This window comes from Drosophila pseudoobscura, chromosome 2 (assembly GCF_009870125.1).
Source record: "Drosophila pseudoobscura strain MV-25-SWS-2005 chromosome 2, UCI_Dpse_MV25, whole genome shotgun sequence".
Lineage (NCBI taxonomy): Eukaryota > Metazoa > Arthropoda > Insecta > Diptera > Drosophilidae > Drosophila > Drosophila pseudoobscura.
The window spans coordinates 6114191-6140817 of NC_046679.1; the positions used below are offsets into that span (position 1 = coordinate 6114191).

At 49.8% G+C, this 26627-nt stretch overlaps 4 protein-coding genes across 9 annotated transcripts; 1 reads left to right on the plus strand and 3 right to left on the minus strand.

Annotated features, from left to right (window-relative positions):
- Positions 1 to 1476: 1476 nt before the first annotated feature.
- On the plus strand, positions 1477 to 10533 carry Lrrk (Leucine-rich repeat kinase). Of its 4 annotated transcripts, none has more exons than XM_015183173.2 (11): positions 1477 to 1649; positions 2491 to 2650; positions 2715 to 3974; positions 4031 to 5905; positions 5964 to 6449; positions 6520 to 6895; positions 6952 to 8031; positions 8100 to 8627; positions 8694 to 9526; positions 9582 to 10014; positions 10081 to 10533. In XM_015183173.2, the coding sequence occupies exons 1-11, from the start codon at positions 1631 to 1633 to the stop codon at positions 10300 to 10302; spliced, it is 7272 nt and encodes a 2423-aa protein (XP_015038659.2). In that variant the 5' UTR covers positions 1477 to 1630; the 3' UTR covers positions 10303 to 10533. The 4 variants fall into 4 exon arrangements, with proteins under 4 accessions (XP_015038659.2, XP_015038661.2, XP_015038660.2 ...); XM_015183175.2 differs by having other exon boundaries at positions 1631 to 1649; positions 6955 to 8031; positions 10081 to 10302; XM_015183174.2 differs by lacking the exon at positions 1477 to 1649 and adding an exon at positions 2194 to 2425.
- Positions 10501 to 14321, minus strand: GluRIIE (Glutamate receptor IIE). The gene is made up of 13 exons (XM_001358042.4): positions 14088 to 14321; positions 13635 to 13795; positions 13353 to 13569; positions 12904 to 13293; positions 12676 to 12839; positions 12386 to 12616; positions 12124 to 12327; positions 11978 to 12062; positions 11642 to 11918; positions 11382 to 11583; positions 11098 to 11323; positions 10776 to 11038; positions 10501 to 10714 (listed from the first exon to the last, which is right to left on the minus strand). The coding sequence occupies exons 1-13, from the start codon at positions 14212 to 14214 to the stop codon at positions 10553 to 10555; spliced, it is 2709 nt and encodes a 902-aa protein (XP_001358079.4). The 5' UTR covers positions 14215 to 14321; the 3' UTR covers positions 10501 to 10552.
- A 74-nt stretch (positions 14322 to 14395) lies between these two features.
- On the minus strand, positions 14396 to 18136 carry GluRIID (Glutamate receptor IID). Its single transcript, XM_001358043.4, has 14 exons — positions 17795 to 18136; positions 17575 to 17735; positions 17293 to 17515; positions 16839 to 17231; positions 16617 to 16780; positions 16328 to 16558; positions 16061 to 16264; positions 15917 to 16001; positions 15578 to 15854; positions 15319 to 15520; positions 15038 to 15263; positions 14864 to 14976; positions 14664 to 14813; positions 14396 to 14601 (listed from the first exon to the last, which is right to left on the minus strand). Exons 1-14 carry the CDS (start codon positions 17901 to 17903, stop codon positions 14425 to 14427), a joined length of 2715 nt encoding a protein of 904 aa, XP_001358080.3. The 5' UTR covers positions 17904 to 18136; the 3' UTR covers positions 14396 to 14424.
- A 92-nt stretch (positions 18137 to 18228) lies between these two features.
- Nep4 (Neprilysin 4) lies at positions 18229 to 25591 on the minus strand. Of its 3 annotated transcripts, none has more exons than XM_033377236.1 (5): positions 25468 to 25591; positions 20458 to 22121; positions 19384 to 20392; positions 18886 to 19319; positions 18229 to 18394 (listed from the first exon to the last, which is right to left on the minus strand). In XM_033377236.1, exons 2-4 carry the CDS (start codon positions 22114 to 22116, stop codon positions 18994 to 18996), a joined length of 2994 nt encoding a protein of 997 aa, XP_033233127.1. In that variant the 5' UTR covers positions 22117 to 22121; positions 25468 to 25591; the 3' UTR covers positions 18229 to 18394; positions 18886 to 18993. The 3 variants fall into 3 exon arrangements, with proteins under 3 accessions (XP_033233127.1, XP_033233126.1, XP_002137135.3); XM_033377235.1 differs by lacking the exon at positions 25468 to 25591 and adding an exon at positions 25184 to 25328; XM_002137099.3 differs by lacking the exon at positions 25468 to 25591 and having other exon boundaries at positions 20458 to 22850.
- Between the last annotated feature and the right edge of the window lie 1036 nt (positions 25592 to 26627).

Sequence of the window (26627 nt, forward strand, 5' to 3'; positions counted from 1 at the left end):
CTCAAATTGATATTCTTTAGACATATTCAAGTACCTTATTAGTATCTTGTGTATATTTATGTCGATCCTGATACCTACTGAGCCTTGGAAGACAAACGTATTCACAATTCTATAACATCCATTTCCCCCAGGGTATGTGTGCATGGAATTAGCAACATGTTTGTGTATGGAATGAGACTCATTGTTGCAAAAGCGAAACTGCGGCGAATCGGGTATTGCCTATATTTCAAGCTATATAGATTTGCCCACTTGGCTTTATCCCATAGATAAATGCATTTTCTACAAGATTGCTTCTTTTAATTACCTTAATGTATTTTATTTTGACTAAAATACGGTTTTCAAGTAAATGTTGCCGCAACTTTTGTGTATGGAATGCGCAACATTTGTGTATGGAATGAGACTCATTGTTGCTAAAGCGAATTGGGGCGAAATGCGGCGAACTGCGGCGAACTACGGCGAATTAAAAAAAACGACCAATTCCTCATTTTCTTTGTTCCGTTGAATAATACTATCTATATAGAACATTTAGCCATGCCCACTCAATTTTGTACGATTGATGAATCAATTCTATACATGATTGGCCTATTCGAAATACTTGCATTTACTGGATTTTTATATAACATTGAAAATGAAATTAATAAATGACAAAAATACCATTTAGCACTAAAAAATACCACATGGGAGCGCGGCGAAAACCGAAATATACGGTCTCATTTGAAAAATATACCGAGTGGTGCGCGCCAAATCGAACTTTTTTGAATGTGAGCGACAAGGATTTAAATGTTGTCAACCGGGCCGTTATCTATGCCCACATAATTTGATACGATTAATGAATCAATTTTCTACTTAACTGGCCAGTTTTTAGTCCTTGCTTTTATTGTATTTTGACTAAACAAGGTTTAAGCAAAATATTTCAACATAAAAACAGTTGCAATGTCGCTGGAATTTGAGGACATAACGCTTGTATACCTTTGTACACCCTTTTTCCTCAATTCTATAACATCCATTTCCCCCAGGGTATGTTAGCAACATGTTTGTGTATGGAATGAGACTCATTGTTGCTAAAGCGAACTGCGGCGAACTGCGGCGAATTCAAATTCGATTCAAAAAACGACCAATTCCTCATATTCTTTGTTCCGTTGAATAATACTATCTATATGGAACATTTAGCCATGCCCACTCAATTTTTGACGATTGATGAATCAATTCTATACATGAGTGGCCTATTCCAAATACTTGCATTTACTGGATTTTTATATAACATTGAAAATGAAATTAATAAATGACAAAAATACCATTTAGCACTAAAAAACACCACATGGGAGCGCGGCGAAAACCAAAATATACGGTCTCATTTGAAAAATATGTGTGAATAACAGTCACATGCGCTTAACAGCACATTTACTGTTTTTATCGAAAATCAATGTTAATTGCAGTAGAGCTGCCAGATCTGAACCAAACATCGATGTTCTCCCACCACTAGTAAAAAGGTAAACAAAGTGAATCGAGCTAAATAAATTTTAATAATGTAAAAGCTGTTGTACAAAATGTCTAAAATTAGTGAAATTGACAAAACTCTGAAGTAAAAGAGACTGAGCAATGTATTAAATGCTGATCATTTGACAAAGCGATGAGCGACTCCGATGAAGGTGAGATATCTGCTCTGAGTCAGAATTGCAGAAATAAACGTTTACGACAACCCGACTTATATGTAATATATGCCCATACGTGTATGTATGATGTGTGGGGAGTGTGTGGTGATATTTAAAAAGCCATTACCCGCATGAAATCACAGCCCAGCCAGTAGATTTCCCCTGCAAAAATGTTATTGGTTTTTCAACAACACGGAACAGTGTGACCCCCTCCAGCTCTGATGCTGGGAACGATGCGCGCCAAGCTGGTAATTTGAAAATGCTTCTCCACACACCCAACCCCGCCACCAACCAATGGGAGAGCAACTAGTGCGCTTCAACCATTGGGCCATTTGACATCCAAACATCCAAAGCATAAAACCCAATGCCCGCGCAAACAAATCAATGACGGGACTGTCGGTCCTTGACCACCCGCAACAGTTGTTTTTACTCGTCTTGCGCACTGGCTTCGGGCTTTGGATCAACGACCACGGAACGACGGCGTGGCCTGGCCCCAGACGTATTAATGACAGAGTCCAATCGATTTTTCTATAGCGGGCGGCCTCATTTAAGTTTCAATCAGCGAGCTGTGTGGATCGAGTGTTCTCAATGCCCAGACGTTGCTATTAATATTTGTGGCTAGTCTGTCGGGCGGTGTGCTGGGAATGATTGCATAATGTCCTGGAAATTTGTGGAGGAGCCCAAGCCTGGCACCGAAACAGCTTTAGAGGCGTGCGATTATTTCGTCGATGAGGTCACATACGGCTCGGGAGGCCCAGGAGGGCCCAGATTTGGTAGAGGGGTGTTGGCCTCATAATCCATATGTTTATTCTAAATACATATTTTGTTTCTTTGGTAGATGCCCGGGAGGAAGTGCGCCAGATCAAGCATGGAGAGCTCAGGGCGGCTGTTAGCGAGGGGGATGAGCGCACGGTTCGTGTCCTTCTGTCGGCGCTGGGAACCGAGAGGCAGATTATAGTCAATATGGCACCATCCGGCGCCAACACGTTGCTGTTCACGTGAGTAGAATAGGTGTGGTATCCCCAACGGCTTCGTCACTTCTAACCACACTTTCAATTTTAGAGCCTGCCAGTCTGGCTATGAGAGTATCACGCAACGGCTACTGGACGCCGGGGCTGATGGACGATCCCATGCGGTAACAAAGTACTCCCCGCTGTATGCAGCCGTCCACAGTGGCCATATGGGCATCGCCAGGCTAATGCTTGACCGCTTTCCAGAGCTGATCCAACAGCCGACAGTGGAGCGCTGGCTGCCCCTGCATGCGGCGTGCATCAACGGCCACATTAAGCTGCTGGAGCTGCTCATAGGCTATAAATATCCCGACTACCTCTATCAGACATATCGCGACGACGAGGGCCAGTGGGAGTGGCGGCTGCCATTCGACGCCAATGCCCATGATGTCACGGGGCAGACGAGTCTCTACATAGCCAGCATTTTGGGCAACAAGCAGCTCGTAGGAGTCCTGCTAAAATGGCAGCTTCACTGCAGAAGGACGCTGGGCGATTCTGCAAGTTCGGTGAGCACTCCCATAACGCCGACCAGGAAGCGCATTTCCTTTGGCATCCAAGCCATCATGTCAAAGCTGCATATATCCGGCGAATCGGAGGCCTTGGAGGAGCAGCCCCCAGCCGAGTCTACAGAATCGCAGCGTTGTCCGATCAACGTAAATTTGCTTTGCGGTGCCGCGAGAGAAACAGCCCTACTGGCGGCTGTCCGTGGCGGCCATTTGGATGTGGTGCAGTCGCTGTTGCAGCATGGCGCCAATCCGAACATTGTGGCCAAGCCCGTGGAGGATCAGAATGATCCCAAGTGCAGCGAGGAGATCTACGGACTGAGTAATGTCCCGATTGCCGAGGCCTGCAAGCAGCGTTCCCTGGCCATGCTGGATCTGCTGTTAAAGCACGGCGCCCGCGACGACAACGGTTCAGCCATCAGCATGGCCCTAGCCGGTGGCGACGAGGCGATTTTGAGTCGCCTGTTGGCACGCCGCGTCCACCCAGATTCGGACTACAAGATCAATAAGAAGGGGCTACCCACACCGGTGGAGGTGAATGTGTTTCTGCCCTCCACGAGCAACATATCCTACAGCGCCATGTTCCCCAATGTGCCCACCATTATCGATTGGCACAGCTTAAGCTCAAACGTTCAGTTGACAGTCGTGCGTATTCCGTGGCTCGTCAGCGGCGTACTGCTGCTGAATCCCAAGCTGCAGACGCATCCAAGGCTTACTGAGGTCTCACTGACGGCCATCACTCGGATCGACTTTTCGCATAATCTGCTCACGACCATTCCCCAGGAGTTGCTGCATCTGGTTAGCCTCAAGTACGTGTTAAATGATGCACTTTGCACACTCCCAAATGTAATACTCTCCTTTGCAGGTATCTAAATGTGGCTCAGAACAAGATCACGGAGCTGCCTCCGCCCATTGGCAAGACCTACAGCTGTCCCGTGCTGGACGAGCTCTTCCTTCAGGACAATCAGCTGACGAGTCTGCCAGCTGCCATTTTCCATCTGCCTGCCTTGACCATTCTGGACATCTCGAATAATAAGTTGCAGGAGCTGCCATTCGATCTGTGGCGCGCACCAAAGCTGCGCGAACTGAATGTGGCCTTCAATCTGCTCAAGGATCTACCGGTGCCGCCCATGCAGACAAGCAGCTCGGTCTGGAGCCTGGACAAGCTGCAGCTGCAGTCTTATGATGAACCCTCCTCGAATAAGCCGCGCAACCTGACCCATCAGGAGCTAACACATCGGAATATTTGGTCCAGTTCGCTGGAAATCGCCGACAATGACATGAAATGGCACCAGGACCCCGAACTGGGCGATGGCAAGGCTCCTGGCGCAGGAGCTTCTCAGTTGAGCAGTCTGAATATAGCTAACAATCTGTTCAACAGCATACCCGCTGCACTGCCCTGCTTGGCTGTGAATCTGACCCGTTTGAACATGTCCTATAACAGTCTGCGTTCTATGGGTCACGTAACCAGCTATCCTGCCACGCTGAAGCAGCTGGATTTGAGTCACAATGAGATCTCCTGCTGGCCTAGCCTGCCTCGCATAACCGAATCGGATCCGCATTTGCTGTGCTATAGCTACGTCCAGGTGCCGGAGGGTCAGGAGGAGCCTACCTATAAGTCATCAGCGTCGAAGGGCAACGCCTCCTCCTTCCGCGCCTCGGTGCTGAAAAGCGTCTGTCGCCACAGGCGCCACTTACGCTTGGAAGCGTTGCGCACTCTCATCCTGGCGGACAATTTGCTCACGCGAATTCAGCTGTCGACCGACGATGCCACAACGCTTTTCAATGAGAGCGAGGACGCAGACTGGAGTGTGGTGGGTGTGAGTAAGTCGAAGGTAATCTTTCCAAATCTCTCCATGTTGGACATGACCAACAACTGCCTTAAGGAGATCCCACCATCGCTGCACGAGCTCAGCAGCCTCTCGGTGTTGAATATAAGCGGAAACGTGAATATCACGGAGCTGCCACCCCATCTCGGATTGCTCTCGAGGCTGTGGAATCTCAACACGCGCGGATGCCTGCTTCAGGAGCCATTGCGGTCCATGATCGAAAGCAAGAAGCACAAGACAATGGACATTGTGGGCTACCTGAAGTCCATCTACGAAGATGCCCAGCCCTATGCGCGGATGAAGCTCATGGTGGTAGGTGTGGCCGGGATAGGCAAGAGTACGCTGCTGGACTTACTGCGTCAGGGAGTGGGCCCCGGGTCCAGCTCCAGCTCCAGCTCACATCGGTCCCGAGCCAATGAGAACCACTGGGCCAAGAGGATGGGACATGCGCGTAGCTCGTCCCGCTCTCAGCGGCATTCTTCTACCTCAAACTCAAACATATCCACAGTGGGCGTGGACATTGGCACCTGGATATGCGAGAAGCGAAAGCGATCTCCCGGCTCCCACGGCCCAGTGGTCTTTCGCACGTGGGACTTCGGTGGACAGAAGGAGTACTATGCCACCCATCAGTACTTCTTGTCGAAGCGCAGCCTCTATCTGGTTTTGTGGCGCATCAGTGACGGCCACAAGGGTCTGGCCGAGCTTCTTCAGTGGCTGGCGAATATACAGGCACGAGCTCCCAACTCCCCCGTCATCATTGTGGGCACCCATTTTGATGCAGTGGGCGAATCCATCTCCGCCCAGCAAGCGGAGCACCTGCAGCAGCTGATTCGGGAGAAGTTTATAGCGATACCAGACGCAGAAAAGATCGGCCTGCCGCGTGTGATTGACTCCATTGAGATAAGCTGTCGGTGAGTTCGATCCATACATCGCCGAGAAGCATTGAAATGCAAAATTGTTTCCTTCCAGCACCCTGCACAACATTCATCTACTCGCCAACATTATCTACGACACTTCTATGCAACTGCGCTCGCCCGGCTCCAAGGAGCCCATGCTGCTCCAGAAAATCCCCGCAAGTTATATCGCCCTCGAGGACATTGTCCATGTGATTGCCTGCAATTTGCGGGCGGCAGGTCGCGATCCTGTATTGGATGCTGAGCAGTATCGCCGCCTGATCACAGAGCAGATGCGTCTGCACAACTATAAAAGCTTTCGGGATGCCGCCGAATTGCAGCAGGCCACCACCTGGTGCCATGAGAATGGAGTGTTGCTTCACTACGACGATGCCACCCTCAGGGATTACTATTTCCTCGATCCACAGTGGCTGTGCGATATGCTGGCCCATGTGGTTACGGTGCGAGAGATAAACCCCTTTGCGCCCACGGGCGTTATGAAGTTGGATGATCTCCAGCTGCTGTTCCGCAGCGTCCAGGTTCAAGGAAACGGCAATCGCAGGTGAGTCGCCTTCTATTTGCGGTTCTCCCTAGACTCTTTTAGACTTGTTTCCCGTCCCTCTGTCCTTCAGTTATATTGTCAGTTTGTTGAATAAGTTCGAAGTGGCTCTGACCTGGGACTCGCGTACTCTACTGATTCCCTCCCTGCTGCCACTGCAAGAGGGGGCCACGCCAAATACTGGCACTACGGTGAAGTTGTCGCAGCGCTCACGTGGCCGCAATTTGGGTTGCTCCGTCTCGCAGGAGGTGAATCTCAACATTCTGATCTACGAGCAGCGCTCGCCACGCACTTCCCCATCTTCATCCTCATCAGCCACTCAGGGGCTGCGGCGTATTCTTCTCATGACGTATTTCCCTTCAGGCTTCTGGTCGCGCCTGATCACACGGATACTGGCCGATGAGCAGATCGTTGAAGCGATCCGAAACGTTTATGTGGCTGCCCAAGACGTAAGCTAAAACATTATTGATTCTTTTTTCATTCTTAGACTCTTGTTCTCCCATAGAAGTGCGTGGAGTTTGATTTACGGCTCTCACTGGAGCAGGACACACAATGGAATCTGTGGCAGACGGGACTAGCGCTTTATTATGGACCCATCATGATCTTTAGGATCTGGGAGGTGCCCTTCCAGAGCAACGAGCGGACGCAGCCTTTCCGCACGGCAGGCAACCGATTCAAGCTCAAACTAGATGGCATTTGGAGCGATGTCAGCTTAAGCTCTTCGAGCATTTTGGAGGTTTACTTCCCTCTCCATCATGTGAACATCTATCAAGAACTGGACGACGGAGAACGTCAATTGCTGGCCGAGCTTCAGCCGCACATGTCGCAGGTGGCCAAGCTGTTGGCTTTGACTGTGGATCACATCGATTTGTTGCTGGAGGATTGGTATCCGTCGTTGGGCACGCGGTTTGTGCACACTTCTGAGGGTCGCTTCCTGATCACTCGCATGGTATTGTGTCCACGCTGCCTCCGAAAGCTGCAGCTGCAGCACAGCACTGAGCCCGGGGACCGAGAGATTCCTGCCATGGGATGCAATAGACCCAGTCGAAGTAGCAGACGTGGCGGTGGGGCCTACTTCTTGCACGGCGTAGGCGATCCAGGAGATGATGGTGCTCTGAATGTGTTCTCCGCTTATCTAAATGCGACAGCCCGGAGGGAGCGACGGTCCGAAGATTCCCTGGGCGCAGGGTCTGATGCGGACTCAGGTGTGGGCCCCGATTCTGCCGGCTCCTCCCGCAACACATCCGTGGACGGATACCCGGGTTACCATTTGCCGGATAATTCCAACGTGTGCTACGCCTGGATGATCGAAGAGTGCATTCTATCCGTGTATAATCAGAGTAAGCTTAGCTGTCCTGTGCATCTGGAGCAGTCCATGTCGCAACTTGCACCTGATGTAATCTTTGCCGATATACCCGACAAACACACCATCGCCACGGAGTGCATCATTAAGGGCGCGCTCCTGGGTCGAGGCGCCTTTGGTTTTGTGTTCAAGGCCAGCTGCAAGATGAGAGGCGCGCGATCTTTCAAGCCTGTGGCCATGAAAATGCTTCAGCCAGTGCCGCCCGGCTCCCGGGCCAAAGAGGTGAGTCATTGCATTTATGGAGAGCGTATTTACGGGGATTCAATGTACTCTCATTACTTTTTTTGCAGAGCGCTCTCATGGCCTACAAGGTGGCTTTGGGAAAGTGGGATCGGGATCCTTTGCAGCACTCCTGCAAGGCGTATTGTACAGCCCGCCAAGAGCTCGCCGTCCTTCTCACCCTTAAACATCCCAATATCGTTCCCTTGGTGGGGATCTGCATTAAACCTTTGGCTCTGGTGCTGGAGCTGGCACCGCTGGGCGGCCTGGATGCTCTGCTTCGGCAGTACCGCCGCAGCGGAGCTCACATGGGCCCGCATACATTCCAAACTCTAGTCTTGCAGGCCGCACGGGCCATCGAATATCTGCATCGTAGAAGAATTATCTACCGCGATCTAAAGTCGGAGAATGTGCTGGTCTGGGAGCTGCCGCAGCCGCACACCGAGGACAGTCCCCGAAACCATGTGCACATTAAGATTGCCGACTATGGCATTAGCCGGCAGACAGCTCCAAGCGGAGCCAAGGGCTTTGGCGGCACCGAGGGATTCATGGCACCCGAGATAATACGATACAACGGAGAAGAAGAGTACACAGAGAAGGTGAGTAATGCGGTTCTGCCTGTATGAAGAAGTACTCATATTTGGTATTTGGCTTGTCCATTCCAGGTCGATTGCTTCTCCTTTGGAATGTTCATCTACGAGAACATTAGCTTGCGGCAACCATTCGAGGGACACGAGTCCATTAAGGAGTGTATCTTGGAGGGCAGTCGTCCGGCTCTCACCCAAAGGGAGACTCAGTTTCCCACCTGCTGCCTGGATCTCATGGTTCTCTGTTGGCACGAGCAGCCCCGTCGTCGTCCCACGGCCAGTCAGATTGTGTCAATACTTAGTGCACCAGAGTGCATCCATTTGCTGGATGTGGTGGCGCTGCCGCACAGCGAAAAGATTGTCTGCGGTGTCTTCCAGTCGACGATTGGCATGGGTGATGAAGAACGCTCCGGCCTGGAGCTGTGGCTTCCCGCTTACGGATCACGCATCGACATACTCGATTGCACGCCTTCCGGCTGCCTAGTGCAGTGCAACAGCATCAGTTGTGCTCCACAGCCGCAGGTTGGTCCCCCCAAGACCCCCGAGAATGGCGCCCAATCCCGTTCCCGCTCTGCGCAGCGCCTACCTAAGATGAACATGCTCTGCTGCTGCCTGGTGGGCGAGGCCATCTGGATGGGGGACGTTTCCGGCAACCTGCACGCTTATAGCACCTCCACCTACGCTCATTTGTTCTCCTACATGCTTGATCCGGCCATCAAGTCGGCTGTGATAAGCCTTGTCTACATGGAGAAGATTGCACGCGTGGCCGTGGGCCTGCACAATGGTCGAGTGTTCCTGGTGGATGCCACAATGATGCCCACCAACTGCGCCTTTGCTGAGGGCTCCTTTGTGCTTACAGAGATCTGTTCTGGCTTTGTATTGCACGCTGCCTGCTCAGTTTTTCTCGATGGGTGAGTTGACGAATCATTCGACATTGAACCTTTTTCTATTTGGCATTTCTTTCAGGGTCTATGAACTTTGGTGCGGGGAAATAGCCGGGAAGATAAATGTATTCCCCCTGAGCGAGTCGGGAGTTAGTGGGCATCAGGCTCTTTGCCACAGCGAGGAGCCCAATCTAATTGAGGATGTCAAGGTGGCCCGCTTGTGCAGCAATGAGAGCCATGTCTTCAGTTGCCTTTATCCAGGATGCATGGTTTACCAGTGGGGCGCTACGTCGAAGCGTATCGAGAACAAGTTGGACTGCTCCAAGCTGCTGCCGTGCTCCGAGTCGCTTCAGAGCATCGCCATCGATGAGCATGTGAGTCTCATCAAATGCCAGATTTCGGCTCTGGCGGCCCACAACACAGAACTGTACATAGGCACCACTTGGGGATGCCTGATCGTGGCCGAGCTACAGACCCTACGTCCAATAAGTGTTTTCCGACCCTATGAAAATGAGGTAAGAATGTGAACTATCCCAACCTGATCTTTGACTTGACCAGTTGCATCTGCCTATTTTTTTTAGATAAAAGCCATCATAACGCTTTCAAATGACAAGGTGCCTTTGATCGCCACCATTGGGCGAAGGTATCGCTCTCTGATTTCCCGCTACGTGGACTCGGCTGAGTCGTCTAATGCGTGCTCTGCAGTTAGCACACCCACTCATGGTGCTGCCAAATCCTTGCCGCCAGTTGATGTTGATAATCACATCCATTGCCTGCTGTGGCGCGCCAAGCACTGGACCTAGACTCGATCTCATCGACGACTTCGGCGTATTGTTAAAGTATTCCTAATCAACATACACACGTACACATTATTGTTGAGCAAGCAAGTAGACATCGGGGGCATTCGCTGGGCTCTGGCTAGGATAGGGATCTTCCAGTTACATAAATATCTGCTTTTGTTGCTTCCAGTGACTATCCCCAGTGTCAGCTACACACAAGCATTCCATTTTTCATAATAAAATTTAATAAATCTACGAGTAGAATCTCATGCAATTAACTGTCCGCCGTGTGTGAGTCTTGGGCCACGGATGCCGCCGACATGGACGACTGACGGCTGCGGGAATAGATGGACGCGGAGCTCTTGAGAACCCTCACATAGTTGTTGAAGTCGACGACGAACTGGAACTCCTCCTTTAGGGCTTCACGAAGCGGTACCTGTCAGAGGAATGGATACAAATTTAAGGATCGCCCAGACTGGAGAAGTTGGTTAACGTACGCGATAGTGATGTGCCTTCTTCATCACAAACAAGACCCAGCTGATGATGCCGTACAGCAAGGCGCAGCAGCTACCCACGAGGAGAACGAAGAACACGCCCTCCAGATTGTTCATGTCCAAGGGCGTGGCATCGGGTGCATCTTCTTTGGTTGCGCAAATGCCTGTGCCGACCTCATTCCACCACTTGTTCTTCATTTTCTCCAGCACGCCCTGCTCCTGCAGCTCCAGGAGAGCGTTGTTGAACTTGTCCCGATGTCCCCAATCTAGAAGATGATTTGCAACGCTGCTACATGTGGACTCTAAATGTGAGTGAATATCTTACTCTTCCGCATGGCTATGCCATAACCCTTCTCGTCCAGAGCGTCGCCGATCTTCTTCAGATTGCATTCACGCTTCGTGTTGTACTCAATAGATGTAGATTCCATCAGAAAGGCATAATGGGTGCTGGTCTTTACTCGCCTCACGCCTTCTTGGTTGTCCTCTGTTAGGTGTTCGGGATGCTCGGTCATAAATTTGTTCATCTTCTTGTATCGTTCGTCCTCGGATGTCTAAAAATTATAATATTTAATATAATAGTGCATAGGCAACCGAATATCATGTTATTACCAAAAAGAAGTTCCTCGTGGAGCCCGTACGTTTCGCTCCGTAGACAACACCATCTTTGTTGTCAGCCAGGTCGTCAACGCTATTGATCAAACTTTGCGGCTTTTCAATTGTCAAGAAGGCAGCTAAGTTGGCGGTATATGACGAAACAACAATCAGGGTAAAGAACAGCCAGAAAGTGGCCACCGTTCGAGTGGACAGGGCTCTGAAAGGATGAGAATGGCTTAAAAATTAGTCTTTTATTAGTTGTTGAACATACATACTTTGGTCCGATCTCCGAACCCTGTTGGAGCAGAGCACCCGTTGTAAACCAAATGGAATTGCCAATTGTAAACTGATTCTCTAGCTCTTCAGGCTCTTCAATGCATGGATATGGATTGTCCCATTCGCTGGGCGATAGGCGACCCAATATGAAAAAGCTCAAAGCTACGGCCAAAAAGGAAAACCCCAGGAACCACCACACCTCTTCAGAGAACGGGTCCATGAACGTAAAGAGCTCAGGAGTAGCCTTCTGTGGTTTCAAGTAGAGAATGGCTATACCTGCAAGAAGTTGTTATATTAAAATACGAATGAAAATGATTCGGACAGGATGAACATACCCAGATTCATAAAAGGTATCGTAAAATCAATGGCCTCTTCTCGCTCCGAGGTAATGGTCAAGTCCGTTATGGCCAAGTCTGCCCGCTTATATCAAATGAATCATTGATGCAAATGGATCATTGGAAATGGGATGCTCTGGACTTACCCCCATCATAATCTCCCTCAACATCCCCGTGGATTCATTGGAGGTCTTGTTATACGATCCATAATCATTGCCACCGTTCACGAAGGTAAAGTTGAAGCCCAGTTTGTCGGCTAGCTCCTTGATCAGGTCCACTCCGTAGCCCTCGTACTGACTGTTTCCCTCTAGCTGCTTGAAAGTCTCCACCAGCTGAGCATAGGGCTTGTTCTGATGGATCATTTGTATTATCGATACAGAAATTATTCAGACTATATATATGTCTTACCGGCACCGAAAGCAAGACAACAAATGTTTTGTTGGCCAAAGAGTTGTCAATGTTGTCGAATTGGGCTGTGGTGGCCGCCAGGCGTTGGGCTCTGTAGTGGCGCTGCTCGTCCCAAGTTCCTACTTTGACAATACCCGAGGGCTGGAGCTCAATCACATCCAGGTGATATCCTTTGCGGACATTTCCCTCAAAAAATATGGGTCCGGTGAGCAGGCGATCCGTGAGACGCAGCTGATGTGAGACGAATAAAGTGGAAATGCGAGTATATATGTGAAATATGTTCTACTCACCGTTCGCATATAGTTCTTGAAGGAGGATCCATCATCCCGGACACTCTCTGTGCGCTGGGAGCAGTTCTGGGAGACCGGCTTGAATGGCAGATTCTTCAGGGTCTCTGCGAATAGCTGAACGGCATCATAGGTGAGAGCCATTTCCACGGTAATGGGACAGGAGCCTTCGAAAATAATGAAATTTAGTTAAAGGTACTATACAGAGGATACCATGCAATGGTTCACTACCATTTCGAAACTCATCCTGGTCACTTGGATAGCCCAATTTCATAAGCAGCTCCTTCACGGCCATTTTCTCCGGGGAAAACAGCCGCAGCCCTGTTATGTTGGCCTCACTGTACTTGTACTCCTCCAGGTCGAACGAGTGAAAGTCGAGGTTGCCAATTATGTACTTGTAGTCCTCATTGATGATGCCCACCTGTTGCGCCTGATTCAGGAACTCTGGCATTGTCTCACTGGAGCCCACGACCACAATACGATTATCAACCGACTTTCGCACTCGCCGCAGGACCTGCTTGTAGTTGCCATTCAAGTGCATGTCGTAGCGCAGGACCGTGACCACGGGTCCGTTCATCCCAAACATCGTGGTTAGTTCATTCAGAATGTTTAGGTAATCGGCTGGAAGCGGCACGGAATTTATACATGTAATGGAATTTATAATATCGTTTGAAACATACCCGATTCGTAGAGGAATATGAATCGAGTCCAGTTGAACTCTGTGATGAGACTGTAGAGGGCCTTGGCGAGGTCAGCCGGATGTGGATGGAGATTGAAGCCCTCCGCGTACTCGCTCATATAGGAGTATATGTGGGGAATGTCCATGGCATCGCATATGGACATCAGATGGACGGCAGTGTGCCGCGAAGAGGGTCCAAAAACACCCGCAATGCCGGTCTTCGAATGAAAAGATAATGAATTAATTACGAGTAATATTGTAGGGGAAGGATCTAGTGAACTACCTCCATCATCCTGCACAGTCTACCGTAGCTCTGATAGGCATCTCCGTAGTTAACCTCCGCCTTGAGGGACGTCAGCGTTGTGCCCACCTCCTGGTTGGCCACTTCGATGGCATGATCGAAAACAATATTCATTTGGTCCGTGTTCTGGTCGGTGAGCAGACCTGAAAATCATAATGAGAAATTCCCTCTATCGCTCTTGCCGGTTTGTTTATAAACAAATCTTGACCTCATCGAGCAGCGGTCTATCCCATTCCGCTCGGAGACCCAAACAAACAAATAAATCTGAATACTAAAATACGATTTTATGAGCTTTCGGCGTTGATGGAACGAACAGCTTGTTAAAAATAAATCGCCCATTGCAAATGGTTTGTTTTGGGCAGAATGAAAAAAAAAAAAACACTCGAGCGACACACATTTCTCTGTCGGTTTTTTTCGATTTTCAAAATATCTTACCAATGGGGACACTTCCCATGTTTTGGAAGCTGTCGTAGCTGCTGCCATAGCCCTCGTACTGAGTGCTGTGAAGCGGAACTCGGGACAAAATTATGACGAACGAAATGAAAATATGTTTGCTAAACATTTTAATAGCTATACATATAAATTCAAATGTATATGTACATTATAATCCAGACAAAAATATAGATATATGCTTTCAATCGGAACACCGCACACTTGAAGAGAAGAGCCACAACTGACGGATTCTTCCAAAATCCAATTTGGAAATCTTTTTGAGTGAAAGTTTCCCAAAGCTTTTGGGAAAAGTTGAGAGCAACCGCACATAACTCAATTATCAATCAGCCTCCTCGGGCGGCATATTCTCCTCGGAATCCGTTTTGAGGGACTCTATGGAGTGAGAGGAGTTTCGGCTGCGGGAGTAAACTGATTGTGCGCTCTTCAGGGCCCGCTCGTTCTCCGAGAACCGGATGACAATTTTAAACTCCTCAAACAGAGCATCACAGAAGGGCACCTGAAAGGAAAAATCTGTCAGACACAATCTTTTGATTGTGAAAGGTTATGGAGATGTTTTACCTCAAAGCTTTTGGCCTTCTTGAATACGAAAATGCACCAACAGAAGATGGAAAAGATGATGGAGATGATGGTACCAACAGCCAGGACAGCGTAGATACCACTCAGGTTGTCCACACCCAACTCTGAAGGACCATCGGAGCTGCTTTTGGCCTAGAATATGGACTGTTATGATAGAACTAATTGCTGTAATAATAACTTACGCTGCAAACTCCGGCTCCGATCTCGTTCCACCATTTGTTCTTGAGCCTGGCCAGCACACCTTGCTCCTGCAGCTCCAGCAGAGCATTGTTGAACTTATCGCGATATGGCCAATCTGGAAAGGTATCGTATCCCATGGGTTGCAGTATTTTCAGGGCTTAGTGTTGAGCACCTACTTTTCACCATGGCTATGCCGTAACCCTTTTCATCCAGTGCATCCCCTACTTTGGTTAGATTGCACTCTCTCACTGTATTGAACTCAATAGAGGTGGACTCCATGAGGAAGGCGTACTTGTTGCCGGACTTCACCTTCTCCACGCCATCCTGATTGTTGTCCAGCAACATAGACGGGTTATTGGTCATGTATTCGTTCATTTTCATATAGATGGGATCTTCAGAGGTCTGAAAGAATCTATGTAAATGAATGTCATTCCTTTCAGAATGTGCGACGTCCTACTAGGAAGAAATTCCGTGTGGATCCTGTACGCTTTGCCCCATACTGAACACCCTCCTTGTTGTCGGCCAGATCTTCAACGCTATTGATGGGACTGGTGGGATTCTCGATGGTCAGGAAGGCAGCCAAGTTGGCAGTGTACGAAGACACCATGATCAGGGTGAAAAACCACCAAATGGCCGCAATGGTACGTGTGCTTAGGGATCTAAGGGTAGCGAAAGATTGTTAAAAAAAGTTTGTGCTTCAGTTTAAATCGGAATACTTGGGGGCAATCTCGGAGCCCTGCTGCAACAGGGCTCCCGTGGTGAACCACAGGGAGTTGTTGATGGTGAACTGATTCTCCAGCTCTTCTGGCTCTTCGATGCAGGGAAACGGGTTGTCCCATTCCGTGGGGGATAGTCGACCCAGAATAAAGAAGCATAGCGAAACACCTACATATGCAATTCCCAGGTAGAGCCACACCTCTTCGGAGAACGGGTCCATGAAGGAAAAGAGAGCCGGCGGAGCCTTCTGTGGCTTCACATATAAAATGGCTATGCCTAGAGCAGATTAGGATTATCAGACATTATCGGTGTGCAATATATGAATAATAAGGACCTACCCAGATTCATAAAAGGTATGGAAAAGTCAATGACTTCTTCTCGTTCCGATGTTATGGTCAGATCGGTAATGGCCAAATCAGCTCGCTGTTATAAGCCAGATCATCAAAATGAGATTCATGAATAAGTATTTTGTTGCAACTCACCCCTTCGACGATTTCCTTGAGCATTCCGGTAGTGGTGTTTGTGGTCTTGTTAAAGGAGCCATAGTCAATGCCGCCATCTAGGAAGGTAAAGTTGAAGCCGAGCTTATCGGCCAGTTCCTTGATGAGATCCACCCCATAGCCCTGATACTGATTATTGCCAATGAGCGTGTCAATACTATCCACCAGACTGGCATATGGCTTGGTCTGTAATCAATATGTTCATTAGAAAAAAATTGATCTTAAATATCCAATGTAGTTCTTACTCACCGCTACAGATATGAGAACTTTGAATGTCTTGTTGACCAGAGAACCATCATCGATGTCATTGAAGTTGATCACTTGCGCGGGCCGCTTGAACTCAAACTCCTGGCCCTCCTCCCAAGTGCCGACCTTGACCAGGCCACTTGTCTGCAGCTCAATGACATCGAAAGTGAAACCCTTTCTCACATTACCCTCGAAAAAGATGCGACCTGTGATGGTTTTCTCCTTGATCTCCAACTGCAAGGAAGTACAAGTTTAATAAGGTCACTGGCCGTCGATAGTCTGTTGTGCGAACCGATCTCATGTAGTTCCTGAATGTGGATCCATCTGGTTGGACATTGTCATGTCGCTCGGAGCAGTTTAGGATCTGAGGTTGGTAGGGAAGGTGTTTGGTGGTCTCCGCAATTACACGCACCGCATCATAGGTTAGCGCCATGGCCATGGTGATGGTTGATGCCCCTACAATTTAATGATGAACCGACTATAGATCGAGCACCTTTTCTGAAGACATTCTTACCATTATCTGCAGGTTCGCTTTCGCCCAGCTCTTGGTGCAGTCTCTCCACCAGGTCTCGGACCTCCTCCTGATCGGGTGAGAACATTCGTATGCCCGTTATATTTGCTTCACTGTACTTGTACTCCTCCAGCTCGAAGGTGTGCAGGTCCAGGTTGCCGATTACGTACGTGTAGTCCTCATTCATGATGCCTACTTGCTGGGCCTGCCTTAGGAGCTCGGCCACGCCCTCTCGGGAGCCCACAACCACAATGCGACTGTCCTCTGATTTTCGTATGCGTCGCAGGACCGACTTGTAGTTTCCGTTCAGATTGAGATCGTAGCGCATGACCTTAATCACGGGCCCCTTGATGCCGTACAGTGTCATAAGATGGTCCAGAATGGCCAAGTACTCGGCTGGGATTGGAATTAGATCTCATTAGATCGCTCAAACGATATTTTGAAGTGGAATACTTACGGGACTCGTAGCAGAATATGAATCGCGACCAATCAAACTGCTTGATGATGCCGTAGAGAGCGTTTGAAATGTCCTCCTGATGCGGATGCAGGTTGAAGCCATCCGCCTGGGCATTCCCCGAGAGATGCGGATACACAAAGGGTATGTCCTTCGAGTCGCAGGCATTCAGCAGATGCGAGGCCGTGTGCTTGGCCGCCGGCCCGAAGACGGCACCCACTCCACTCTATTCCAATGTCGTTTATGCTTATTGAATTTTAGATTACAAGACAAGTCCCTGCTCACCTGCATCATGTTGCAGAGTTGGGCAAAGGCCTGGACCGAGTTCCCATAGGACACCTGCTCCGTTTGGCCCACCAGCGGGACGCTCAGCTCGTTGTTCGCCACGGAGATGGCGTGCTCAAAGGTCTGCCGGATTCTGTCCGTTTCGTCGTCTGTGATAAGGCCTGCATGCTTTGTTTGAGTGAAAGTTTTGGAGGGAGAGCCAAATGAGTGGACTACTCACCAAGGCGTATGGACTGTCCGCTGGCTGCACCATAGGAGCTGCTACCATAAATCTGTCCCTGCACCCGATTGAGGCCAAGAATTGCCAGTAAAATCAACCACAACTCCATTTTAATCAGTAATGGAAACAATATGTGACAGTTTTTCCTTGCAGCATGCCGCTTTCTCGGCTATTTCTGATTGGTATATATAAATATATACATATATTTTTGGAACACCCACAAGCGAACGTTTTCTGAAATGTTCTTAAGTTGTCGAGCGCACGTTCACAACTGAATGAATTCTCAAAATTTCCTTCGAAAATTCCACTCGAAAGTTTTCCAAATTTTGTTAAGCTTTTGTCCCGCACCAGTGTTGAAATAGTCCACGAAATATTGAAAGTTTGTGTATTTTTTTTTGTCATTTACATATATATAATTAGAATTATCACAAACATAAATGGTTTCATTAACTAAGATATTGCAAATTAGAAGTAAAAGTAGTTAATGGCTAGGAAAATATATAAATCGCAATTTTTGGCACATTATCTTTACTGTTGTAGGAGAAACTTCCCCCTGGAACTATCCGGACAGTCTGCTGTTGGGATATACTTATGCGGCAACTGAAAGGTAGACAGAGATAAAGGTAAGTACAATGTCTTTCTATGGAGACATTAACCCCACCCCCGCCAGATTGAGATATTCAGATATCAATGCACTCCAACCCCGGAGGCAGCTAAAGTAGCACACACCAATTGCGGTTTTATTGGAAAGACAATTGGAGAAGTTTCTGTGGGGGAGCCAAGGAGCCAAGTAACCAACTGCTGAGCATAAATCACCATTAATTAAGTGTGTGAGTGCGGCCCAATTGAAGTGCGATGTCGCTGTTGGCCCAACATACCAAGGGCCCGTCGTCTGCCAAATGGTTTTGATGGAGGGAGCAGAATGGCAAGGGAGAGGGTAACGAGGTACAAGGAAGCTGACAGGCACCACACCACTTACTCCACCCTAGTGCTAGCACTGCCCCAATCAAGTGACACCAAAGTGGAGCAATTACCACGTCAACTGGGAGGATCAACTCTGGGGAGGGTGGAATTGATGTTCGGATACTCACCAACTGGCATGCATCTAGTGAGGGCTAGGACTGCGCGGAATACATCATCATGTATGTATAATACTCGTAGGCTATAGGTAACTGCGTCGGGTGCTGCGCCTCCCGGGACTACCATACGCTGCATTTGGTAATGGGATTCATGGGCGTGCCGGCGGCACACTGGAACTCTCGGGCAAAGTCGTAGGAGTTTGAGAGGGTGCCGATGACGCGGAAACGTCCCGGACTGTGGATGGCCGTGTTGAGCTTATTGCGGATGGCCTCCGGCCGCATGGCGCCGCACCACACCTGCCCAAAGTTTAGGAAGAACAACTGCTGTGCGGTCATGTTCAGGCCAGGCAGTACCTCCTCCTCGACCTGCTCCGGATGGTCCCTCAGCCAGCGCTTGTAAGCGTGGAAGGCCTGCCGCAGGCCGCCATTATCCGCAATGTTCTCCCCTGCCGAACGAAAGATCTTTTGTGAAGAGAGGAAGATGGAGAGAGAGTATGTTCCGCCACTTACCCTGTGTGCTCTCGCCGTTGAGCACGATGCCGACCTCGTCAACCGTGTAGTTGCTGTACTGGGCAATGATGCAGCGGGCGCGCTCGTCGAATCCCCGGATGGCGGAGTCTGTCCACCACTTGTGTATGTTGCCATTCCTGTCAAAGAGCCGACCCTTGTCGTCGAATCCGTGGGTCAGCTCGTGGCCAATGACCACGCCGATGCCGCCAAAGTTCAGCGACTTGGGGAAGTGGCGGTGGTAGAACGGCGGCTGCAGAATGCCGGCGGGGAACATGATTTGGTTCTTGTTCCGGCTGTAGTAGGCATTCACGATGGCCGGAGCCGTCTGCCAGTTGGTCTTGTTCACTCGCTCGTGCAGCTTTGACTGCTCCGTCCGGGCTGTGTGCAGCAGCACATTCAGCGTGTTCTCAAAGTACTTCTCCGGGTGTATTTCGATGCCCGCGTACTTCTCGTTGAGCTCCCCTGCATTGAGTATGAAGTCCGGATAGCCGATCTTCAGGGACATGGCATTGACCTTCTCCTCGGCCAGCTGCTTGGTGGTCTGGTCGAGCCAGTCCGTCTTCTTCAGTATGTCCCGGAAGGCCTGCTGCAGGTCGTGGGTCATGCGCAGCGTGTCCCGTTTGCTGTTGTCATCAAAGTAGCGGGTGACGAACATGGAGCCCACTGCCATGCCCATGTTTGTGTTCACTTGGGCGATGCACACCTTCCACCGCTGCGGACTCTCCTCCCGCCCGAACAGGGCGTGGTAGAAGGACTGCTTGATGTCGTCGAACCGATCGTCCACATTGTTGATGCGGTGCCGCACAAAGCGCCACATCATGTAGTTGGCGATGATGCGGGGCTCAGTCTCGGCCAGCAGGGTCACCAGATGCTTCATATAGTCCACGGCATAGATGACGATCTCCTCGGAGTCGCTCACCTCACGATCCTGCAACGTCGACAGATAGGCGGTCCATCCGATCTCCGGCACCAAATCCTCCAGCTGCTGCAGTGTCATGCGCTTGTAGAGCTGTGGAGAAAATGGAGTGCTATTAGAGGGAGAATTAGTTGTGGTTCAGGGTATGGATCTCTTGCCTTGGTCACGTTGAGGCGCTGTTCCGCTGGCGCTGTGATGGCCGCCAGCGATGTCTCAAAGGCGATCAGCTCTCTGGCCGTGCTAAGGGCCTCCTTCTTGGCAGCCCCCATTTTTTGCATCACCTCGGACATGTACCGCTGGTAGGCCGTCAGGTACTTGGCATTGCTCGGCTGCAGGAAGTACTCGCGGGTGGGCAGTCCCAGACCCGTCTGATCGAATTGGATGATGTTCTCCTCCGAGTTCTTGATGTCCGCCCCCACCCACTGGACGATGAGGATGTCGTTGTTGTAGCGCCTCAGGGTGGCCGCCAGCACCTGCCAGTTGAAATTGGCGTCGCTCCACTGCTGGTCGAGCACTGGCCATCCGCCCAGGTCCTGGATGAGACTGTGGAGAGGCTCCAGTCCCCGCCTGGCCAGCAGCTGGCTGTTCACACAGGACCTGTACAGGTGCTTGGCCTTGAGCTGGGCATTGTGCTTCGGCTTCAGGTACTCGCTGGTGCCGCTGTCACTGGGGCCATGGAGCGGATCCACTTCATGCCGCTGCTTGTCCTTGCCACTGGGAATGGGCAGGGCGCCGGCCACTTCATCCTTGGACTTCTCACGTGTCGGATCGATGAGGCGCTTCCGCTTGGTGCTGTTGGTGAACCGCTTGTAGCGCATCAGGATGCGGTTGAGCAGATGCCTTCGGCTGACAATGTGCCGGCGCAGTCGTTTCGCTACCAGCTCCGCGGCCTGGTCCGTCTCTGTGTGCGGCTCCATGCCCTGCTCGTTCAGTTTCAGGTTATTCCGCACTTGAATGTTGCGATCCTCCGGCACAATGCCGCTCGGAGTGCTCTTCTCGAGCAGATTCCGCAGGACGAGGTCGAGACTCTCGCGCAGCATCTCGAAGGTGTCGAAGCCAGCCTTGTCCTTGGGAATGGGGTGGAGCTTCTCCCAGTTGCCGCAGGCATATTTGTAGAAGTCCACGCAGGGATCCACCGAAGTGTCCATGTAGCGCTTCATGGTCTGCGCCTGGGTCTGGCGGATACCGTCCCGCGTCCCCTCCTCGTTCCAGAAGGACTGCAGGGCGGCGGTCGCCTCGCTGATCTGTGCCGCCAGTTCCTCGTCGCCCTCTTCCCGCTGCTGCTCAGCCTCGCGACGCTGGCGACTCAGCTCCAGCCAGTACGGAGCAAAGTCTTTGTATCTCTTGGGTGCGGACTTCTGCTGGTAGCGATTCATCTCACGCAGCAGCTCTTCATCATCGTTGAAATCGCCGTCAGGCATCGATTCGATGTCCAGGTCAAGGTCGTTGGAGAAGCACTCGCGAGGCATGCCCTGGGGCAGGAAGGAGGTGCGCGAATCCTTCATCAGCGTGCTGCGATCCTCCAGATCCATGGTCTCCCCGTTGCCATAGCGATAGGGCTGGCAGCGCCTGGCCCGCTCCGCCATCTGCTGCTCCAGGTGGGAGCGCTTGGCTTGCGGCACCAGGAACTCGTCGTGGATCAGCTCATTGTAGGTCTCGCCCTCCGGCAGCAGCGACTCGTAGCTCTCCATGTAGCCGGGCATATTGGCAGATGCCACTGCCCGCTGATCCCGCATCCGCTGCTCGCTCAGCTGCAGGGTCGCCAGCATCCCGTCCAGCCTCATGATAAGAATTAGCACCAGAGTCACCGGCAACATCACCACTGGAAGCAACAGAAGCAGTTTGCAGCAGGTCAGGCCGGGACACCACTGCACCCGTCCCGTCTGCTGGTTAACACCCAATCCCAGCTTGACGCCGCGCTCCCGGGACGACGACGCCGACGCCGACGCCGAAGACGATGCCCCGTGCACAAATGCCACCGATGGCATCGCTAGCTTCAGCTGGCTGTGGCGACTCATGGCACTCACTGCCGAGTACTGCCGCAGTAATTGAGCGTAGCTCTGTGGCCTTTATACTTTAATTAAACCCAATTTTTGCGCGCTACGCAGTTGGTGAACCGGGCTGAGCTGGACTGGACGTAACCGAGATCGCGAGTGGACTGTCGGATCGAGAATGGAGAACGGAAAACGGAGACTGTAGACTGCAGACTGAGGCCTGAGGACAGCCGCAGTGAGCTGTGTGTGTGGGAATCTGCGGCAGAGCGGGCGCATCAGCTCAGTCGCGCTCGCATGGTCAACTGAAAGATCCGCCCGGCGACGTGAGACGTGGGACGTGGGATGCGCAATCACGGCGCGCGACAACCAATTGAGCGCCGACCGCGGTAGCAGCGGCAGCAGCGCCGGTGGCAGTGGCAGTGGCAGCAACAGCGGCGGCGCCTAAGTGAGCAGTTGGGGGTGTTGTGGGTGGAACTTAGATATCTTTGATCTCTAAGAATTCTATGGAAGTATTCGAAATATTTGCGATCTACTTAGATCTAGGATTTGTACTAGGGAGAGTGTTTGTTTGTATCTGAATATTGTTTTGAAATATTGGGAATACATATGTTCGCTTGGGTGTCTTTGGACCTAGGGGACTGTGTTTTTGTTTTTGCAATTTGGGTATACTTAAATCAGAGATCTCTATGGCATTCCATTATTATGACTGGCCTTATTAGCACTAGAAATGTATAGTTAGATCTATTTCCATCTGGGAAATCTCAGTTACTGCTGAGGCTTTCGTTAATTTTGCCTTGAGTTTCCCAGTAATCGTTTCAATTAGATCCCTTCTTTGATTTGACCTATTAACCTCATTGGAGTACAAAAGGCAGCCGGCAGATCCAGTTCCATTAATACGCTCTAATACTCGTATCTGTTAATCAACACAAATGGCAAACGAAAGCCACAAAGCAGATCATTCAGAAATTTGTGTCATTATCACTGGAATAGCAACAACAACAATCACACACAGCAACAACCACATCAATCAACCATCACATACAGAAAGCACAGTGGGAGAGTCGGCTCATGCACCTCCGCATTGACCTCTAGGCACCTCCTGCTCGTAACGTTGAAGCTCACAACTGAATTCTGTCTAAATTCAATCAATTTAATTTAATTTCACAAAACAATTGCAGAGCCAGGCGGACGGACGGCGTGTGTGTTTGTGGGGCCTGAGGGCCTGAATTCTGAGAGGTATGACGAGCATCAGCACTGGGAATCGATTTTGTTCGGAAGAATGATGAATAAATCAAAGGATTACCAGTGTTGCCAGGGTTTCCTCTCAAACACTCTCTCTCACAACTGTATATAATTTTGCAATTCATTTAAATCACTCGAGTGTTATGGTTATTACTATTTTTGCGCCAGTCCCACATTGTATGGTGTGAGGGCTATAATCTCCGTGTAGTGCAGTGTTTAAAGGGAATTAAAGCTTCGTGAGGCGTAACTGAAACCCAAATTGGTCCTCTAGTGTGCGCCATTTGGTTGGAGTTAGTATTACAAGATTATGCGGGTAATTGGCGGCATGCGATGCCATCTCATGTGCCTATACCCACCCATACAGACGCACCTTCTGCCCGCTGCCCGCTGTCCCCTGTCCACTCGCTCTGCCTCTCCTAAACGTTCACGCTTTGCATATGCCTTGCCTTGCCCTACCTATGGGTATGGCTGGAGGGGATAGTTTGGTCGCTCGGTCGGCAGAAGAGATGGCTTTTGTTCACGTCATGTCTGAATTTGAGTGTTTCATGAACACTAAACACGAAGGTGTATCTGTGTGAGAGAACGCGTGTATCTGTGCACGTGTGTATGTATCTGTGTGCGCCTGTGCTCATGTTTATGCGTAGCCTCATTGTGGCTGCTATTGGGATGTTGTAGTCCGTTGAAATTGCAATTGCTTCATATGCTAATTTTAGCCTTAAACCTTTTAATTAGCGACTATGACCGAGATTAGCAAAAACTTGTCCATTTATCAATCAGAATCTCTCTGTACATGGGGCACACTTAGCACGTACACGTGTGTGTGTGTGGGATGGACTGCAGCAGCTGCCCCCAAGAGTTATCCAATGCCTTGCAATTTGCCAACGCTTCGATGGACTCTAATTTCAATTGGCTTCTGTGTTCACTTGATCTGCGGTTCAAGACCAAATCATCGTCAGGTGACCCAGTAACCGAGCATACACTCGTATATCTACACGCTCGTATTGTATATTCGATTGCGGCATCGGGTTTTGCGAAAGGTAAACGAACGAATCGTGAATCAATCAATTGATCAATCTATAAATCAACTCAACAAAGCGAATCCGAAACGGGAGAGTACAGATCAGTTGCAGTTGCGGTTGGTGTCTGACCTGGGGTTATCGACATCAGAACGATGGTCCCCGAGAGCCTGTGCAGGCTTTTAAAAGCAAAGAACTCTGATTCTTGAAGAATCCCCCCCGCTCAACTGTCTACTTTCGTTTATACGTTTTCGCATTTCCGCAACATAAGGTTGGAGAAACACGTTTCCACACCGAATGCAACTCATCGTGATGCATTTGAAGAGTTTTTGCTTTTCCTATTAGACAAACCGGTTGGACGCGCACTTCATCAGAGAGACAGGCCAGAGCTTTTAGCCACAGCCAGCTTGAACTTGAGTTTGGCAGATGCCGAAAGAAGGCAGCCCGGAAAACACACGCACTCACACTGGCACTCACGCTGGCACTCGCACTGGCACTCACACTGACACTCACACTGGCATTCACACTGGCACTCACACTGGTGGAAGAAGGGTAGTCGAATTTCTGGGCTGCAATCTCGGATTCCGAGAACACTTCACCTCCAAATGAATTGAGATATTATGGAACGTTACCGGTGTCTGTCGCTGTCGGTGGGGAACTGATTTCAGCTCGGAATCGGAAAACGGTTTGGCGTTCTGGAGAGGCTGCAGTCGTTGCTGGTGGGGCATCTGCCTGTTATCGCCTCGGGGTTGGTTTGCACGGAGTGTCTGCTGTTTTATGGCTGGGGCTGGGGTTGGCTGGTGGTGTTACTCTGGCCACTGCTACCGCGTACTACCGCTTGCTGCTCAATTGTCAAGCCATTGTGAGTAATGGGACTGATTAAATGGCATCTGCTTTGCGAAATGTAAAGACTCACCTGTCGGCTGGATTGGGTTTAATTGCTTAGTTGTGACTGATATTCCGAAGTAGTCTAGAACGGGAATCGAACGAGAACTTTGAGTTGCCAAAGTGTGTGATTCATTTGAATCGATTGAATGGCGTTACAGCATCGACAATGTAATGTATTGAACACAAAAGTGATATTGACAACTCCATCTGGCACTCGAGCAATATTATTAATTTAAATCCCCGCTAAGAGATCATTAATCAATGGAGTTGGCTTTGTCTACGCTCATGCTCATGTTGGCCAACACCAGCTAACGTGTGTGTTCCATTCACGTTATGGCTTGTTGGCTGACAGGAACATTTCAATTACATTTTATTGGCGGGGACCACACCTGAGTACGCTCCACTCCATTGTCAATCATGTTATTCAGCGCTGGCTCTGCCAAAGCGGCCAAAGGCTGTTTGTCTAACAAATTGAATAAATTCTATTTCTATGCGAGTGTGCTCTTTATTGGTTGATTTAATAATTTAGCACACTCGGATTTTTCCCATGTCAATGGTTAATTAATTAGGGCAGACAGCAGCAGGCGCTGCTCCACTCCACAGACGGGCGCCATGTGCAAATATTTGCCATGGCTAGAGGGGGGGGATAGCCAATTCTACTTGTATATTTAAATTCTTTGCTCTCCTCTCAATGAATATTCATTGGGCCCATGAATGCATGGGCTGTGTGCCAAATAGTTTATTTCTTAATTGCATTACCTTCCCATCGAATCGATTAATCTTGCATACACATTTTCCGCGTTTCCATTTCACAAATGCACTTCCACACAGCACTTGCGGCCTCATTTATTAGCCTAATTATTTTTGCAAACACAACCGTCAGCCACCGTTTTGAGTGAAACCGAAAGCCAGCAAATACCGAACCCGAACCCGAAACCGAAACCGATCCTGAGCGGGGGAGTCGAGGCATTTTATTAACCATCGAGAGGAAAATGCCAAAAAAAAGAGGGAAACCGCCGTGGCGGCCATAAATTTTGTACTATCGATCATTGTCAGGCTGTGAGATAATTTGCAATAAATCTGTGCGGCATTTTAGAATCAACGCTCGGGCAGGAGGGGATAAAAGCAAGTGGGGACAAGATTGGACAGTGGAGCAGATAGGCAGGGCAGCCACCACCGAGCCGCTCG